The 16,185-nt window shown below is 42.9% G+C and overlaps 4 protein-coding genes across 4 annotated transcripts; 2 read left to right on the forward strand and 2 right to left on the reverse strand.

The window, feature by feature from the left end:
* Positions 1-3,595: 3,595 nt before the first annotated feature.
* Bfra_009771 (putative pps1 dual specificty phosphatase protein) lies at positions 3,596-5,733 on the forward strand (the record flags this gene model as incomplete). Its single annotated transcript, XM_037340109.1, has 2 exons — positions 3,596-5,360; positions 5,414-5,733. The coding sequence occupies 2 exons, from the start codon at positions 3,596-3,598 to the stop codon at positions 5,731-5,733; spliced, it is 2,085 nt and encodes a 694-aa protein (XP_037189332.1).
* Positions 5,734-7,991: 2,258 nt separating this feature from the next.
* Positions 7,992-8,307, reverse strand: Bfra_009772 (uncharacterized protein; the record flags this gene model as incomplete). The annotated part of the gene is made up of 2 exons (XM_037340110.1): positions 7,992-8,184; positions 8,243-8,307. The coding sequence occupies 2 exons, from the start codon at positions 8,305-8,307 to the stop codon at positions 7,992-7,994; spliced, it is 258 nt and encodes an 85-aa protein (XP_037189333.1).
* A 1,259-nt stretch (positions 8,308-9,566) lies between these two features.
* Positions 9,567-11,560, reverse strand: Bfra_009773 (putative pp-loop family protein; the record flags this gene model as incomplete). The annotated part of the gene is made up of 3 exons (XM_037340111.1): positions 9,567-11,137; positions 11,199-11,402; positions 11,452-11,560. The coding sequence occupies 3 exons, from the start codon at positions 11,558-11,560 to the stop codon at positions 9,567-9,569; spliced, it is 1,884 nt and encodes a 627-aa protein (XP_037189334.1).
* Positions 11,561-11,884: 324 nt separating this feature from the next.
* Positions 11,885-12,742, forward strand: Bfra_009774 (putative s-adenosylmethionine mitochondrial carrier protein; the record flags this gene model as incomplete). Its single annotated transcript, XM_037340112.1, has 1 exon — positions 11,885-12,742. One exon carries the CDS (start codon positions 11,885-11,887, stop codon positions 12,740-12,742), a length of 858 nt encoding a protein of 285 aa, XP_037189335.1.
* Positions 12,743-16,185: the final 3,443 nt, after the last annotated feature.

A 16,185-nucleotide genomic window follows, 5' to 3' on the forward strand; every position in this document is an offset into this window, starting at 1 on the left:
ATTTTGTATCGCTGCGACGTGCAATCGCTAAAATCGACTAATAGTTCACAGTAGATCACTCGCAAATACAAATAATAAAGGGTAAAAGATCATTTGTTCTTCATGTCTGCACTGCACCACAACAGAAAGACAAAGGGCGATGGGCCCCTTATGATTGTGAACAAAGAAATTTGACTCCAACACATACATTCCGTATAAAGCTAGCTTTTTGTCTTGAGTTGGGTCGAATCTATCACATTAATCAACTTGTGGAATATCAGTGATCTGAAAAGTCGTTTGGGGTAATTTAATCTCGATTTTGTCGAAACGATATCATGTTTTGAAGATGGGAAGTGAAGCTTAGTCTGGTATCATCATTGCTTATCTTTAACAAGAGGCTCAAGGCGGGACAGACATCCATTGACGTTAAAGAGTGTACTATTATCCCATACCCTACACAGCTTGCAACTGCCTTTTGATTCAAATTGACCCAGCCATCAAGAAATCACGTGCAGGTATAATTGCAAGCGGGGCCCTCAAATGTTCTTGAGATGAATTGTTTGTATTCATCATCTCGGAGGGCCTTCAGCCGTCGAGGGCTTTCAGTCACTGAGAATCGAAATAGATACAGATTTAGAGAAGGACAGGTAGTAGATTAGCGTTGGGGAAGATTGATAGAGATTGAGGAAGTTGAGCGCAGTTGAATGTTGGAGTCTAGACTCTGTGTGGGATAGTTCCATGCACCAACAATGATCTCGACCTTCTTTAGGTTATGAGATTGCAACATGGTTACCTGGTCAGCTTGACTTGAGGTTACCTAAGATGCATGCATTGCGTACACTAGTATAATAATATCTGGATAAATTTGACATGGAGGAAAAAAAGGAGAGTGAAGTAGTAGAGGTGTGTCAAAATGTTTGTTGTCAAGTTTTGGCTTGGGAGCAGGTAACTATTACTATAAGTAGGGAGGTAGGTAGAACTTTCAACATTTTTCGAACACTCATGGCCTTTATTAAGAATATGTCAATATCTTCAAAAGACCCAAGGTGGGTGTGGACACTGTGGAGCCGATGAAGTTGTTATGCAGCAAAAGCACAGATAAATTTGAACTCGTCTCGAGCGAGCTAGTTCAGTATCAATAGTGGAGTACTCACTGACCACTGACCACTGCTCATTCTCATTCAAGGACCCAAGGTTCCCCCCAGTGCTCACTCACACTTTGAACTTATCATATACACAGCTCGGTACGGGAAGACCGATGTCATAGAGGGGGAGGGGTCTCGGAGGTGTGAGGTGTGAGACCTTACCTACAAGTGTACGATGATTGATCAATGATCAATGATGATGGACCAATAATGATTCTGATCTTCTTGTATCGTCGATTGTAAGTGGAGAAGAAATGATGATTCTTTTCTTGAAGTGAATCTCATGATGAAGCTGTACGTGAGTTTGAGATGCTAGCCTCCTAGGTACATACATACATACGTAAGTAAAAATAGGAATTGACGCTCTGCTGGGCCACTGCCGTGGACTTCTTCGCTTCGCTCTAATAGAAGAGCATTATATGGTTGCTCCTCATTTCACTGCAAGTCATCATGTATCATCGATGAATTGATGAATCGATGGAAATCGAGCGCAGCGAGGACGGGGGTTTGGGGGTTACCCCCATTAAAAGAATGTATAACAATGATAATAAATCAGATAAAGAATTGAGTTTGGTCATACACAATGGAAAAGGGCGAATTGATAATGAAGTATGGATACTTTGATATTGTTGATGCGTGAATGGTGTGTATGGTAAGGTTATGTGTGATATGTGTGATATGTCACATCAAACTGATCTATACCTTTAATGGATTCAATCTCCACTGTTTATCGTTCGTTGGACCAACCGTTCCTTCATCCCCGCCCAACCTTAGCTTTGCTTGCTTCTGTTAGTCCTCTTTACTTTCCTAGTTTCATCGCGATGGAGGTCTGAACTTCAAATATATTGGTTGATCGTCATTTAGCTGCAGTTTCTTGAGACGCGAAAAGACGCCACCACACGGTATAATTGGGGAATTTGATATCAGATGTGACTCTAGGGAAGAGGTGGCTTATTGGGAATGCAAGAGACCGTTTATCCAAGCTCCAAGCTCCAAGGTCGATATTGGATTGGACGAGAGACGAAGATGAGAGATGAGGATGAGGATCAAGATGGCGAGGGATGATGAAAAGAATAGAAATAGAGTTTGAGGTGAGGGTATGAAGGAGGTGTCAATTGAATGCAGCAGGTATCAAGTGAATGAAGAAGCGGAAAGGGGAAAGCCAAGAGGATAAGATGGGGAAGAGAACGGGTTGGTATTGGTGGACACTGTGAGCCATTCGAATCTAGACAATGCAGGTCGAATGCAGGTTGAATGCAAGTATGTAAGTCTTACTACTTGGGCATGAAGGGAGAAAAGAAGAAAGGCGCCGATGAAATAGATGGCGAGATAGAATGATTGATGAATAGTTACATGTATGACATATGGTATGTGGAAGTGAATATGTGTGTGTGATCGTAGAGAAATACCTGGGCAGAGGGTAGAGGGTAGAGATCGAGCGAAGAAATCAATACAATTCCTATTGTTTCTCCTTTGACCCTTCTCTTCTCTCTCTCTCTCTCTCGAATAGGATCCATGAGCTGCCAATTAAAGTTTCCTCTCTACATTTGGATTACTTTCTTCATTGAGAGATCCAATGATAGTTTCCCACACACTTCTTTTTCTTTGATCGTTCTCCTTCTCTTTCTCTCTTCTCTCTTCTCTCTTCTCTCTTCACCCCATCCTCTTTTTCATCAATTGCCCATTCACTCCAATCAAACATCAAGCATCAATCAGAATCACTCCAAGCCCATTCCATCCACGCAATCTCCGATCGTTCACAAATTAAGTTTTGCACTTGACAGTATTTGTTCAAGGGCGTCCTGTGCACCAGAAGATAAAAGTGGTGCTCTTACTATCATATTACCATTCGTCCCCAGACTATTGACACGGTTGTGCTTATCTATCCGCTTTTGAAACTTGGGGTCTGCGATAAGGCGATTCCTCTATCCCTCTATTCCTCTATTCCTCTCTACCCTGCCTGTCTGCCTCCCACCACCTGCCTGCTACCTCCATCTACTTCTACTTCGACTTCGCAATCTGAAAGGGAAGTTGTCTCATATTTGACTTTGGTATTTGAACCACCACGCATCTGAACCACCACGCATTTGGGTATGTGTATCTGTTTTACTTATCTATGTGATACGGCCATTTCCCTCCAAGAGAAGACCGTCAGGTACATCAAGATCAATTCATTAAACTTTGTTTGCATTGCGTTCATTTACTTACACATATAAAATCACAGATGCTCGACTCGAATTCCTCACATTCACAACAGCAATCACACACCCTAGCTTGACTGTGGCATTCCAACCATCACACGACTTCCCACAAAGAACAAATATAAACATTCCTCCCTCGACAACACATTTTGGCCAAAGGATCGTGGTGCTGCTTACATACATACCCTTCAAATATCTTCTTACATGTTGCATCTCGACCATAAACAATATTTAACCCTTCCCAGGTTGCAAGATTGCTTCAATTCAATAATGGCTACAATTGCTTTACCCAGACCCATTCCCGCAGGTCACACGAGATCTTCTTCACCACCCCACTCACACCCTTTAACTCCCACGCTAAGCCTGGATTCCATCAATTCATCGTCGGCCTTCCCAATTCCTATTCCCAATAAACATCTACCAGTATGCCCACCAGGTCCCACTCCATCCGAGAAACCAGATACCCCTCCCAACTCCCCACCCACCAAAGAACTTTCTTTATCCCAACGATCAATCCTATATCCGCCCGTCAATTATAATTCACGATATATTGACGCTTCCATAATATATGAGATTGACGCAGCTGGTGTAGCGGCTGCTTTGGAACATTTAGCAGGCCAACCTCTCCCTGATCCTTCCCAAGTCTTTCCCTGGTTTCATGGTCTGCATCCCTCCAATCATATCCAACAAGCTTTCTTTATAGCGCGGCGGCGAACCTTACGAAGAACGCCAAAATGTATTCGAGGTATAACAATTGTCAAGGCCGATGGAGATTTGACTTCTTCGAGACTGAAAGGTGCAATTACTCCTGACGAGTTCTTGAAGTTTGGAATCACGACCGAATTTCAAGAAGTCGATCCCAAAGAAGGATTTTCGGTCCGAAACTTTCAAATACAAGCCGCGAAGTCTGCCATGGTATCAGACATCATTGTTTACGGAGAGGATTCTCGTAATGTCGAGAGACTGGCGAGGGAAATCGCTGCTGCACAACAAGCTGTTCGTGAGACTCATTTCAACCAAGGACATGAAATTGCTCAATACAATACATTTATATGCACTAGTGCGTTCAGTGAATTCGAGGAGAATTGTCCACAAATTGTTTCGGTGGATTCTCGGGCTAGATGGACTGGGGAAGTCATGGATTTCTTTCATCAAGAGAGAGTGGAGATGTGTGCCATGACCAAAGCTTCGGAAATCGATCATAACGTCTGGTTAGGTCCAACCCCAGATGGATACTCGGAAACTCGTCAAGCATCTTCGGGAGGAGAATTCGATATTCTCATCGAATGCAATGATCTAGGTCAAATCAATCCTCGAGAACTACAAGACATTGCAGAAGGGAGATCAAGTAAACGACAATTAGGATTTCCATCTTCCGGAATGATTCAACCACCGTCCTGGGAACATGAACAAGCCGATGGGATTCTCGAAACTTGTAAATGGATATACAATCTTTCTCGCGGGATTTCGCCAGAAGATGAAGATGGTGATGTTGATTTGATCACCAAGACAAAGGAAAGAAAGATCCTGATTCATTGTACTGATGGCTACACCGAATCTACTCTCCTCGGTCTTGCATACTTCACTTATGCTACAGGTCTCTCTATCCCTAAAGCCTGGCTTGAGCTGCATACTTCAAAGAAGCGCAACTTCTTTGCATACCCGCAAGATGTCAGTCTCCTTACAACAATCGCACCTCGCCTCCTTTCTGAATCGCCTGTTCATAAAAGATCAAGCTTATTGGATATCACCGATCTTGCCAAAGAGGAACCTGAGTGGATAAAGTGTATGGATGGCAGTCTACCTTCTCGCGTTACTGACTACATGTACCTCGGGAATCTTGGACATGCGAATAATCCGGATCTTCTACGACGTCTTGGCATCAAGCAGATTTTGAGTGTGGGTGAAACTGCAACATGGAAGGATGGCGAAATGAATAAATGGGGAAAAGATAATGTGATGGTTATCCAACGGGTGCAAGACAATGGAGTAGACCCGTTGACCGATGAGTTCGAACGATGCTTAGATTTTATCGGTATGGTTTCCCCCCATGTGCTACAAGAGACCACTTGCTAATCAAACAAACAGAAAGAGGTAAACTCAACAATACAGCAACATTGGTTCATTGCCGTGTAGGCGTTTCTCGGAGCGCAACTATTTGCATCGCCGAAGTCATGCGTACAATGCATCTTTCATTTCCGCGTGCTTATTGCTTTGTCAGAGCGAGAAGATTAAATGTTATCATCCAGCCACATTTGAGATTTAGTTACGAACTCTTGAAATGGGAAGAGAAACTCAAGATGTCAGGTGGCAAGTTTGGGGGAAAGTGGAAAGGCAGGGAACTGGAATGGGCGGATATTGCGAGAGAAATTGCAGAGATGAATAGACCTTACAGCGCTGGTAGATGATGTTGGTTTGGAGTGACATTATATGGGATTGTATGGATGGATCTGGAGTTGAATACTGGGTATACTTACTTTCGATGGGAAATTATGATGTTATGATTGGGGTCTACTTTTCTTCTTTGGGATGGATGACGAATGATGGTTGATGAGTGGGATGGATTGGAGGACATTGGATACATACCCCTTCTCGGTTGAAACGTTTTGGTAATTTTGGATGCGACTTTTGGTTACGATTGGATTACGATATGATAGCGACAGATACCACATTCTTTGGCAGCGTATAGGAACGCTTGCAATCATTCTTAGGGATACCTTTAGGGACTTCAAGGAAAAGGAAGTACGTAATTATACGGTGTTCGGTTTTGAATTTTATATGATTTCTGGGTAATGCATCTTTTGAACTCTGAGTAATTGGTGATTGGTGACTGGTGACGGAGTGATTGGATGTTACTTGAAGAGTAATGATGTGGGCGCAGTACCATCAGGTTCCCTCGATGCCGGGGGTACAGCAGTGCCTACCTAGACCTGCTACTACAGCTCTTCTTGCAATCGCTTGTTACTATGAGCCAAGATACTAGTGTCATATGTTGTGCACTCAATTTAATCGCTAGAGCCTCCACCCTTTCAACCACTCTATTGCATGTATGCAAAAAACATCGTGGTTAGCTTAATATCTCATGTATTCTGAGCTGCTCTCTACTGGTATAAAGTAATCGTCGGTCTATTGTTAAAAAGGAACACATGTTAGCACCACCAGAAAGAACCGCCAGAGGGGAAAAATAATGAGGTCGAGGTAAGGGGGTGAGTGGGCGAATTTTTTGTCTTCTTTTTTGGTTTTGTGTGGAAGTGGAGATACATAGGCATCGAATTCGCTTTTTTTGCTGAGTTGGTTGGATCGCTGACATCTTGGTGGTATCTGTTATCTGGGGAGATGCGATTTTTTGGCAGTTTTTGGTGGGGAATTTTTGATATGGGAAGGGAATGAATGTATAGGATATTAAAAGAGATTCTATGTTTGATTGAGGTTGGGTTGGGTTACCGAGAGTAGGGGGGAGGCTGGTTGGAGGACTTGTGTGGGATAAGGGGAGAGGAGTCATGTAGCTGGTACCTTCCATATCCAAGTGGATAATTAAAAGATGTATTGGCTGGTTGTTGAGAAAAGAAAAGAATATCTGCTTGTTGATTATGTAGGTTTTATGATCTAGATCATTGGTGTCTTTTTTTAACTCCTTTGTGTATTGGAGGAAAGGGAAAGGAGGTGCAAAGTTTGGGGGAAGTTGTTTGTTGGCGATATTTGCCCTGTATCATATATCCCACCCATTGAAATTTATTCACAACATCATCACATCGTCGAGATTTCAAACATCATCATTGCTGCGTGATGTTCATCATATCAACTTCTCCTTCACTACTGACCTTTTGACCTGCCACTGCACAGCGTCGAGTTCTAGATATACTTCTCGAGGTGAAAAGAGACATGAAGAGAAATAGTGGCGATTAAATCTAATTGCACTTTTTGGGCTGTTTTACTTCATCTTTTTATACTCCTCCCTCACTCTTGAGGTTCGAGATACACGGGATGGGTTTCAAACACTTGTTCTCAACAACCTTCAAGATCATCCACGATATCTCCCATCAAATCATGAATTGATACCTCGTGCCGTCACATTCAGAAACACAGGAGATCAAATGCCAAAAAGATTTAATGTCAAACCCTCGACTCAAATACGTAGGTAGTCATTGCATCTACACCCGCAGCCCCAAGTCTTGGGAACTCAAAAGGGGCGGCAAGATGAGCGGGTCATTGTCATCATCACCATCATCACCATCATCACTATAGGTAGAATCCTCAACGGAAGGATCGACGGACGACACGGGGCGAAGGTGGTATAATGCCTTGAATATCTGATTTTACTGTTGCGAAATTTATGGTTAAATTCTTTCTTTTCTTCTTCATCTCGATTTACCAATTATGTATGTACTGATGAGAAGTAGGACTTTTAACTTGTGGCATGGAGTTTGACACGTGCGTGGGGAGTAGTATTTGTAAAGCTTCGTCGGGCATGACGGAGGAGTCGGAATGTAAGTAAGACGTTTGGGATTTTATGCATGGGTGTGAATGGGAATGTTACCTGGGCTAACAGATGTTGAAGATTATCTTGGGTATTGTAATGATCCGACGTATACCGCTTCTGTGTGTCCGAAAGAATGCAGTACATTAAATTTCCATCACTCAGCTCCATTTTCATTCAACCATCCATCTATCGATCTAGCACGTGTCTGGTCTCACAAATCAAAACTACCACTAACCCACCCTCTACACTAAAGTCGATCTCGAAACCAACGGCGGCGGCGCCATCAGCATCGTCTACAACTCCACAACGAGCGAGTGGAACTACTGCATCGATACCGAATGCAAGAGTCTCAGCAATGAAGTTTTCAAAGCTCCTGCTCCTTCCTCGTTATCAGTAATAGCTTCACCCACATCAAGACCCTATCCTACCTTTACTACTTCCTCGGCTTCTTTGGCTGGTACTTCTTCTTCTTTAGTGATCGCTTCTTCTTCTTCTGCATCATCTTTGATGATAGAATCCTCAACCTCAACCACAACCTCAAACACAACCACAACCCCCACATCCTAATCATCTCCCTCTCCCTCTTCATCAAAGATACCCCCCGGCACCATAGCAGGAATAGCCATCAGCGCAGCTATTTTCATCGCACTCCTAGCTCTCCTCACATATTTCCTCAAGCGCAAGCGCAAAAACAGAAACAGAAATAATCCCAACCAGAAACTAAATCAGACGACGCGAGAAGCATACGCCAAACCGGAGTTAGCAGGCGAGACTGGAAATCGAGGGGAGAGAAGTAGTGAGTTGGTGGAAGAGAGGAGGGTGGAGATGAGTGGTGGTGAGGTATGGGAAATGGCAGAGGGGAGAAGTTAGGCGTGGGAGTTGCGGGGAGGGGAGGGAAGGGTGGAGTTGGGGTGAGGGGTTTTAAGGGGAGGGAGGAATTATGAGATGGTTGATGCGATGTGATGATATTCATTCGGGGAATGGCTGTGGTAGAATCTCTCTCGCGCTTGTGTGATGATTGATACGCATTATTTTGCTGTGCACTTATTTTCTGTTCTTGAGCCAAATCGTATGTGGTGGTTCTTTGTGATGAGATTGTAATGGAATGAGATGGAATGAAATAGAATGGTCGTGATATTTTGCCTAGATCAGTTCACTCGAGTAGATAGATGGATGCAAAGGGAAGGAATATGAGTCGAGTAAGATTTTGGCTAGACCTATTGTAGTATACAGCATAGAGTTTCTGGTGGTTAGAGTGATGAGTAAATAGAAACGAAAGTTTGGAAAAGCTGAGATGGAGAAAGTTCGGGGTTTGTTCGATTGTCCGATATCTCGTCTATTTCGCCTTCGTCTAGCTTGGGTTCCTTCCTTGTCCTTGCTAGAATATTTCTCTGGTGATGTAGATTTGATGACTCTGACTATCTAGATAGATACAGCACAGTGTGTTTAATAGTCTGAACTGCGACTTAATAATCAAAAACTTTGTAACATCCAATCCATTCTAGCTATTGATATTTCAATTGTTGAAATGGTTCTGATTGTCAAGTGACATGAGATGATGAATTCGTGAAATTGAATTATCTATTAATTCGGAATTTGCAAATTAGATTCGGGAGGTAGACTGCATTCTAGGTCTAGAATACATGTAACCACAGCTGCAGCAACATACACTCATAATTTAAACGCGAATGTCCAGTGCTTCCCGAAAGCCATTTCGTTGCTGATTTGGGTTTAGAATGTATATTGTTTATCGACAGCCTTCTAATCATCCGCATCTCCCTTCACTCGAGATCCACGATCGAACATATCATTCCATATAGAATTTTCACGCTTAGCGACCCAAGGTGCAAACCCTGGCTTATCTGAGACCTCTCCTTTACCTTTCATCACACGGCGAACTTTAAAAGTCTTGAGGTCTTCAACAGCTTGCAAATCTAAATCAGACAGATTTATCTTCTTGTACCTACACGACCACTTCACATTGCTAGAGCTAACAACCTTCACGCCCAAAGATGGCAAGCCGAGGATCACTTCCTCGCCTAGAATCATGCCCCCGTGTGGTCTCCACACCACGACAGGTAGAGAATATCTCCATCTCTCTTCGCCATTCACCGTCCTTAAAAGTCTTTTTAATACCCGATGACCTCTCTCATCCAGAGATCGTTCCAGTTTGGGTATGTCTTCTTTATTAAAAAATCGAACAACTAAGCTACCAGCCTTGGAGGACATTTCGTTATGTATCTGAAGCCAGTATCGATTATCGAATAGAAGCCACTGAGGCTTTGTTCCTGGAAGCAGCTCTGGAATAATAGTTTCATCAAGTGACGACCTGTATCTAGGTTGACGAAATATATGCCATTCATTCTTTCCCGGGTATTTCCGATCGACATTGAATGGTTGAAACATGATACCAGCGGTGTTTATGGTTTTTGGTTGCGTTGTGACATCAGGTAATGGGAATATTTCCGGAACTGCGGCGGAAACCTGATTCAGTGATACGATGGAATTTGGCGTGATAGTCATGATTACACGACGGAGTAGCATAGCGGCTAGAACGGACCTGCTGGCGATATCTTGGGGAGTTATAGAAGGAATGGAGGGAAATTCCATAATAAGAGTACCTCGTCTAGTATCAAAGCTTAGGACTTTGCATTGCTTTATAAGCTGATCAACCTTTTGTTGACGTAGATTCTCAACGTTCTGAAGTTGAGCGGAAAGATCAAGAACTCTAGATTTGGGTAACACCATAGGCAGACCACTATGATCATATAGATGCCGTATTGCATTCCGGTCTGTCAGGGTGGGATCGCTATTGGTATTATCTTCAAACCACTCCACGCCCAAAGCCTTACATGTCGCGATAAGTCTCTCTTTTGGAAATTCAAGAAGAGGACGATAGAGGGTTATACCGCCAGACTCGACTATCAATTGAGGCATGATTTTTAAGACACTGGATGCAGATTGATCGCCATTATCTTTTCCAATAATGTTGGTCCACTTTGTGCCTTGTTTGGACTTGATAGGTAGAGCAAGTGTTATTGGGTTTCCACTCTCATGAACTCCATAGATGCCTTCACATTCTGGTATGGGAGAAGAGGGTTTAATACCGAGCAAACCAACACCCCGAGCGCCTTTCGCTAGACGCATTAGTACCGTCTCAGCTTGATCATCGGCGTGGTGTCCAAGGAGAATTGAACTGATATCAGACTTTTGACAATACTTTCCAATTGCCTGAAAACGGTATTTTCTAGCTAAGCTCTCGAAATTAGGTAGCTGGGAAGGATTCCCAGTAATGTCCTTCCATGGGAGAGTCAAAATTCGTGAGGTCATACCTACATTTCATTTTTTGTATTAGGAGCTTACAGATATACAAATCCAGAAAGAATAACATACCAAGAGATTCTAACACGCCCATAACCTTCTGAGCCTCTTCTAGACTGCCATCTCGTACTCCATGATTGACGATAACAGCTCGAAAATCGATCTTGTTAAGATGTATTGGATATCCATCAGAAGCAAATGGTATGTAATTCTTTTTCATTTGCATACACAACGCGGCAAGGGCCATAGAATCTACCCCTCCACTCACTGCAAGTCCTATCGGGCAATTAGTAGTAATCAGTTGTAAAATATAGCAACTACATACCTATAGTCCTATGACCCCGCTGGTCATGACGATAAGGAACCTGACATGGCCTTTTAAAAAGTGCATCGGCAAACTCCTTTATCGAAATAGGAAGTGCATTTTGCTTCATGGTGTTCATTCCATTATTTGATCAGCATTTCATTCTATTAACATCCACAATAATGCTTGAGAATACAATTGCTATGAAGAATGATTGTGTCGCGTGTTATCGCGTCAATTGATGCTATCAGCCCGCAAAAAGAGACGATAAAAATCTACCCGAGCTCCAACCTCAACTTTGTCATCCCAAATTCACCCCAACCATGAATTCGAAATTCACCCACCACATCTATTATCTTCTTTGCCTCGGTACGATCCGGCTTCGGCCACCTTAATACCACTTCTTCTACGGTCCTCAATTATCTCACTTGCTCAATTCCCTCCTTCCGCATAAATGTCACAATCAAGCTTCACCCCCGCTCTCCTAGCGGGAGCCCTCGCCGGTACCACGGTCGACCTTACCCTTTTCCCACTCGATACTTTAAAAACCCGCCTTCAATCTTCCGCCGGCTTCATTGCCTCTGGAGGCTTTACAGGTGTATATCGAGGAGTCGGTTCTGCCATAATTGGCTCTGCGCCCGGAGCTGCATTGTTCTTCTGCACATACGAAGCTACTAAAAGCGCATTCGCGAAACGACGAGATACTTTAAATGCAAATATACCCGGGGGTCGCGAAACAGGGAAAGCAGTTGAGCATATGGTTGCAGCAAGTCTGGGAGAGATCGCCGCTTGTGCCGTTCGTGTGCCTACGGAAGTCGTCAAGCAGAGAGCTCAGGCGGGGCAATATTCAAGTTCCTTACTCACGCTCAAGGCGATTTTGGGACAGTACAAACACATTGGGGTTGTAGGAGTGTGGAAGGAACTCTACCGCGGCTGGAGTGTTACCATAATGCGGGAAGTGCCTTTTACAATCATACAATTTCCTCTCTGGGAGTCCATGAAGGCATATAGGAAGAGAACAAGCGGAAGAGATACTGTGAACGCAGTGGAGAGCGGGCTTATGGGAAGTCTTGCGGGTGCAGTGGCGGCTGCGGCTACCACTCCTTTGGATGTGCTGAAGACGAGGATGATGTTAGAGAAGCAAAAGAAGTCGACGAAGGTTTTGTTGAAGGAGATAATAGCTACGGGTGGTCCAAAAGCATTCTTCGCGGGGATAGGTCCAAGAGTAATGTGGATCAGTATTGGAGGCGCGATATTCTTGGGTAGCTATCAATGGGCATACAATGAGCTGGCTAAGGAGGGAAAGGAATAGAAGGAAATAATACATAGGGCTAAGTTACTGGTGGGGCAAATAGTCGGATGGATTGACTCCATATAGATAGCTTGATGACCACGTAGATACCCTCTCTCTAAGAGCATGATCTCACGATCGATATGAACACAAGTGTAATATTGCCTTAATGTACCAGTAGCCTAAACAACATTCTAACGTCAGAACCAATATGAACAATTGAAGACATGCTCGGGGGCAAAGTTGTTGTTTCTCAGGAGAATTCCACCCATATACCAACCAACTAGAACAATTGTACAGACACCAAAGAGGGGCAGTGTTTAACAGTGCGTACGCTGAAACTTGACCTATTGCAAGCAAGACTACATATGCCCAACGATTTCTCACATATGGGTAACTAGGCGCTTTGAAGACTGAGTTGAAATGTTATCCACTTCCTCATCATTGCCCCAAGCTCATAAATGCATAAAGAGTATACAGCGAGGGATCAAGCCGGAAGATCCAGTATACTCCACCTCTACAGCTTTGTGGTGACATTACCTAAATTGCGAATCTATTCATTGTCATCTAGCAGATTTTATGTCCATGCTTAGACGATCCAGTATTGATCACAAATTGGCTCCTTTCCCTCCGAAGCGAGTTCTGGAAATACATTCTGGGGAAGCGAGGTGTAAGTGAGTGTGATTAACCTGGCCATTTTACTGCTAAACGAGGTGATATTTTGAAATCCCCGGGTTTTATAAGTCAACATGATAAATTAGAAAGTTCGAGTGTGTTTTGGAGGAGTAGTTGATTGGTATCTATCAGCACCAAAATCGAAGTTCATTGGTATAAGCACGGCCAAGCTTCACTGCAGTTACTTTTCGACCTACTGTGATGACAACAACGTATCATTACCTTATCAATTCATAATCACCGCCATCCAGAGCCTTTTGAACTACTTTTATCACAATGAGAGGATGATCGCACATACATTTCCACACATTCTGTTCATGAGGAAATGATAATCAGCTACCGAGATGTTGAAGAATACCTCGCTTGTAGCTGGAGCTTTTTGGAAGTTATGAATAGCAGCCATTAGTATTTCTAATGAAGAATGTAGTTTATGAGAATTACAAACTTCTCGCTAGCCGCGATATTTCAGATCATTGATAGGCCTTAGAAGATGAGATGTGATCCACGCAATGCATGAGTGAAACATTTTTGTATATTGTTTAATTGTCTCTGGCAGCTGGTGGGTTAGCATGATAATATGGGACATAACGTTAAGTATAAGCTAAGTAGAAAAGAAATAGGTCATTCGTGTACATAGAGGTCTTGTTTCGTAGGTCAACCCATATAGTATCCACATCCTCTGAAAGACCACACGCTCTCCTTCCTAGGAATTGTTTAACGCCCAAATATATTCGCATGCTTAGTATTCGCGGGGCATCTACGGGATCCGAGGGCTCATGATCCCCCTTCCGAGTGATGTCATACTAATGCAATCACTATGCTAGCTATATCCCATATATTCAACATGTTCCTTCAATCGGAAGCATAGATTGTGATTTCTAACAAGCAAAATTACTACCTAAAGTAGGCATATATTGTAGTGCTGGCATATCGAACGCAAATTCATAAGGATGACGAGGGCAATTACTTTCCCTCTCAGTCATAAAACAGCTCTGGAATTTGCATTATCGAGTCAACGAGATTAGCACGAGGGCAGAAAAGGAGATACGGACTTGATGTAACGATACTAAAAGCCAAAGATTTGAATGTTACTCATAAGCTTCACGGACTTGAAGATCTGAATGATGATACGAAGACACGATCATTCTGTTCAAAAGTAACAGAAGAGTAACATCGTCACCATCTTCGCTACTATTCCCCAAACTCGGGTTCTTTTAGCGAAGATATATTGCATCATTTCTGGGAGCTGAGATACTATTCTCAGCAATTTCAGACGAGAAACTGCATATTCTACACGAGAACCAGTGTTTCAAGCAACTTTGCAGAAACCCTAACTTCTCTTCCAATCACCACTTTGAACATGTTCTCTTTCTCTTTCGCTTTCGCTCCTTAGGCAGCACAATAAGAATTGTCGTAAGTGGCTCAAAATTCCGACAATACGACATCATCACTGACAGTAAATTCTGAGAGATTGGAAAATTCCGAATGAATGCCCATCGCCGACCAAAGCCCGAAGTCGGGTTTTAACAGGCCTAGTGAATCCCGAAGTTCAAATCAGAAGTCAAGATTAGTTTTCTTAATACTTTCAAGGATACAAGTTATAATCTAATCTAAATTGTTAGTTTCGACGTTCTAAAAATGTTGTTATTACTTCTTTAAGCTTTATTACTTTGAATAATTTAATTGATCAAGACTATTTACCTGAAATAATTTCGATATTTAAAAGGGGTTAGATATTCCAACGTTGCTGATTGTGACATTGCAGTCCGGACCACTGGATACTCTGAGTAAGCACTTTGTTATCAAACATACTATTACTTCCACACTGCACCCGACTATTTCTAACCACAACAGTCTAGAAACATGTGGAGTGTACACGTACAGTAAAGTGAAATCCAGAGGTCATCGCAGAGGTCAGCGTACCATTCGTACCTCGTAGCATTGCATAGAGCCAACTTCGCGGAAGCGAAGATTATGTTGTTTTGCGCAATTGTTCTTCTGATAGGATCAAGACCCTGAGCTCCGGATCTCAAAGGTAGACTTTCTGTCTTCCCAGAGTGCCTGTCGTATAGTGTAATCCATTGATATATTTGAACTAGGTATTTAACAAACTGGAGGGGTTCCGTAGATAGTTGCCTACACCAGCATCTCACTGCCTGCTCACGGGCAAGGAAAATTTGGCAACTTTCAAATCATTATCTGTATAACAATACATACACACTTGCTGCAGCTTATTTTCTTGAAGAAATAAAAAGCTTCAGTGATAGCCGGGAGTGGTTCCGGTGCTTCCCCGGTGAACGAATATAATCTAGATCCATTTTTGGAAGCCTGGTTGTGAAACGAAATAGCACGATAAGAGACAGCTTTTACCAATTCAAATGGAATTGCATGATTATTATTTTTGGGAAGATCTGCGAAATTTCCCATGTTGCAAGGTGGGTGTTGTGCAGCTTTTGTTCTCTGTAATCCCGTGATCGATAGTCAGTCTTTACTATGCTGCATCGAATTGAAACAATCCGGGATTCTACTAGGCATGTGGTAAACATATCACTCTCTGCCATTGTATCGAATGGTTGTTCCCCTTACACTGTATGTAATATTCGCATAGTATTGTGTGCATATATGAGGTGTCTCGCAGTGGTTCCGTTGTCTTTCTTCTCGGCGACTACCAACCCATCAACTTAACTCACCGGCGATTTCGGTGATACAAATGGGGCGACCTCAGTATTCTGACACAGTTTAGCTTTATTAGAGTGACGGATATCTACAGGGTATCGACATATTGGATC

Source organism: Botrytis fragariae (assembly GCF_013461495.1).
Source record: "Botrytis fragariae strain BVB16 chromosome Unknown tig00000163, whole genome shotgun sequence".
In the NCBI taxonomy this organism is placed as follows: Eukaryota; Fungi; Ascomycota; class Leotiomycetes; order Helotiales; family Sclerotiniaceae; genus Botrytis; species Botrytis fragariae.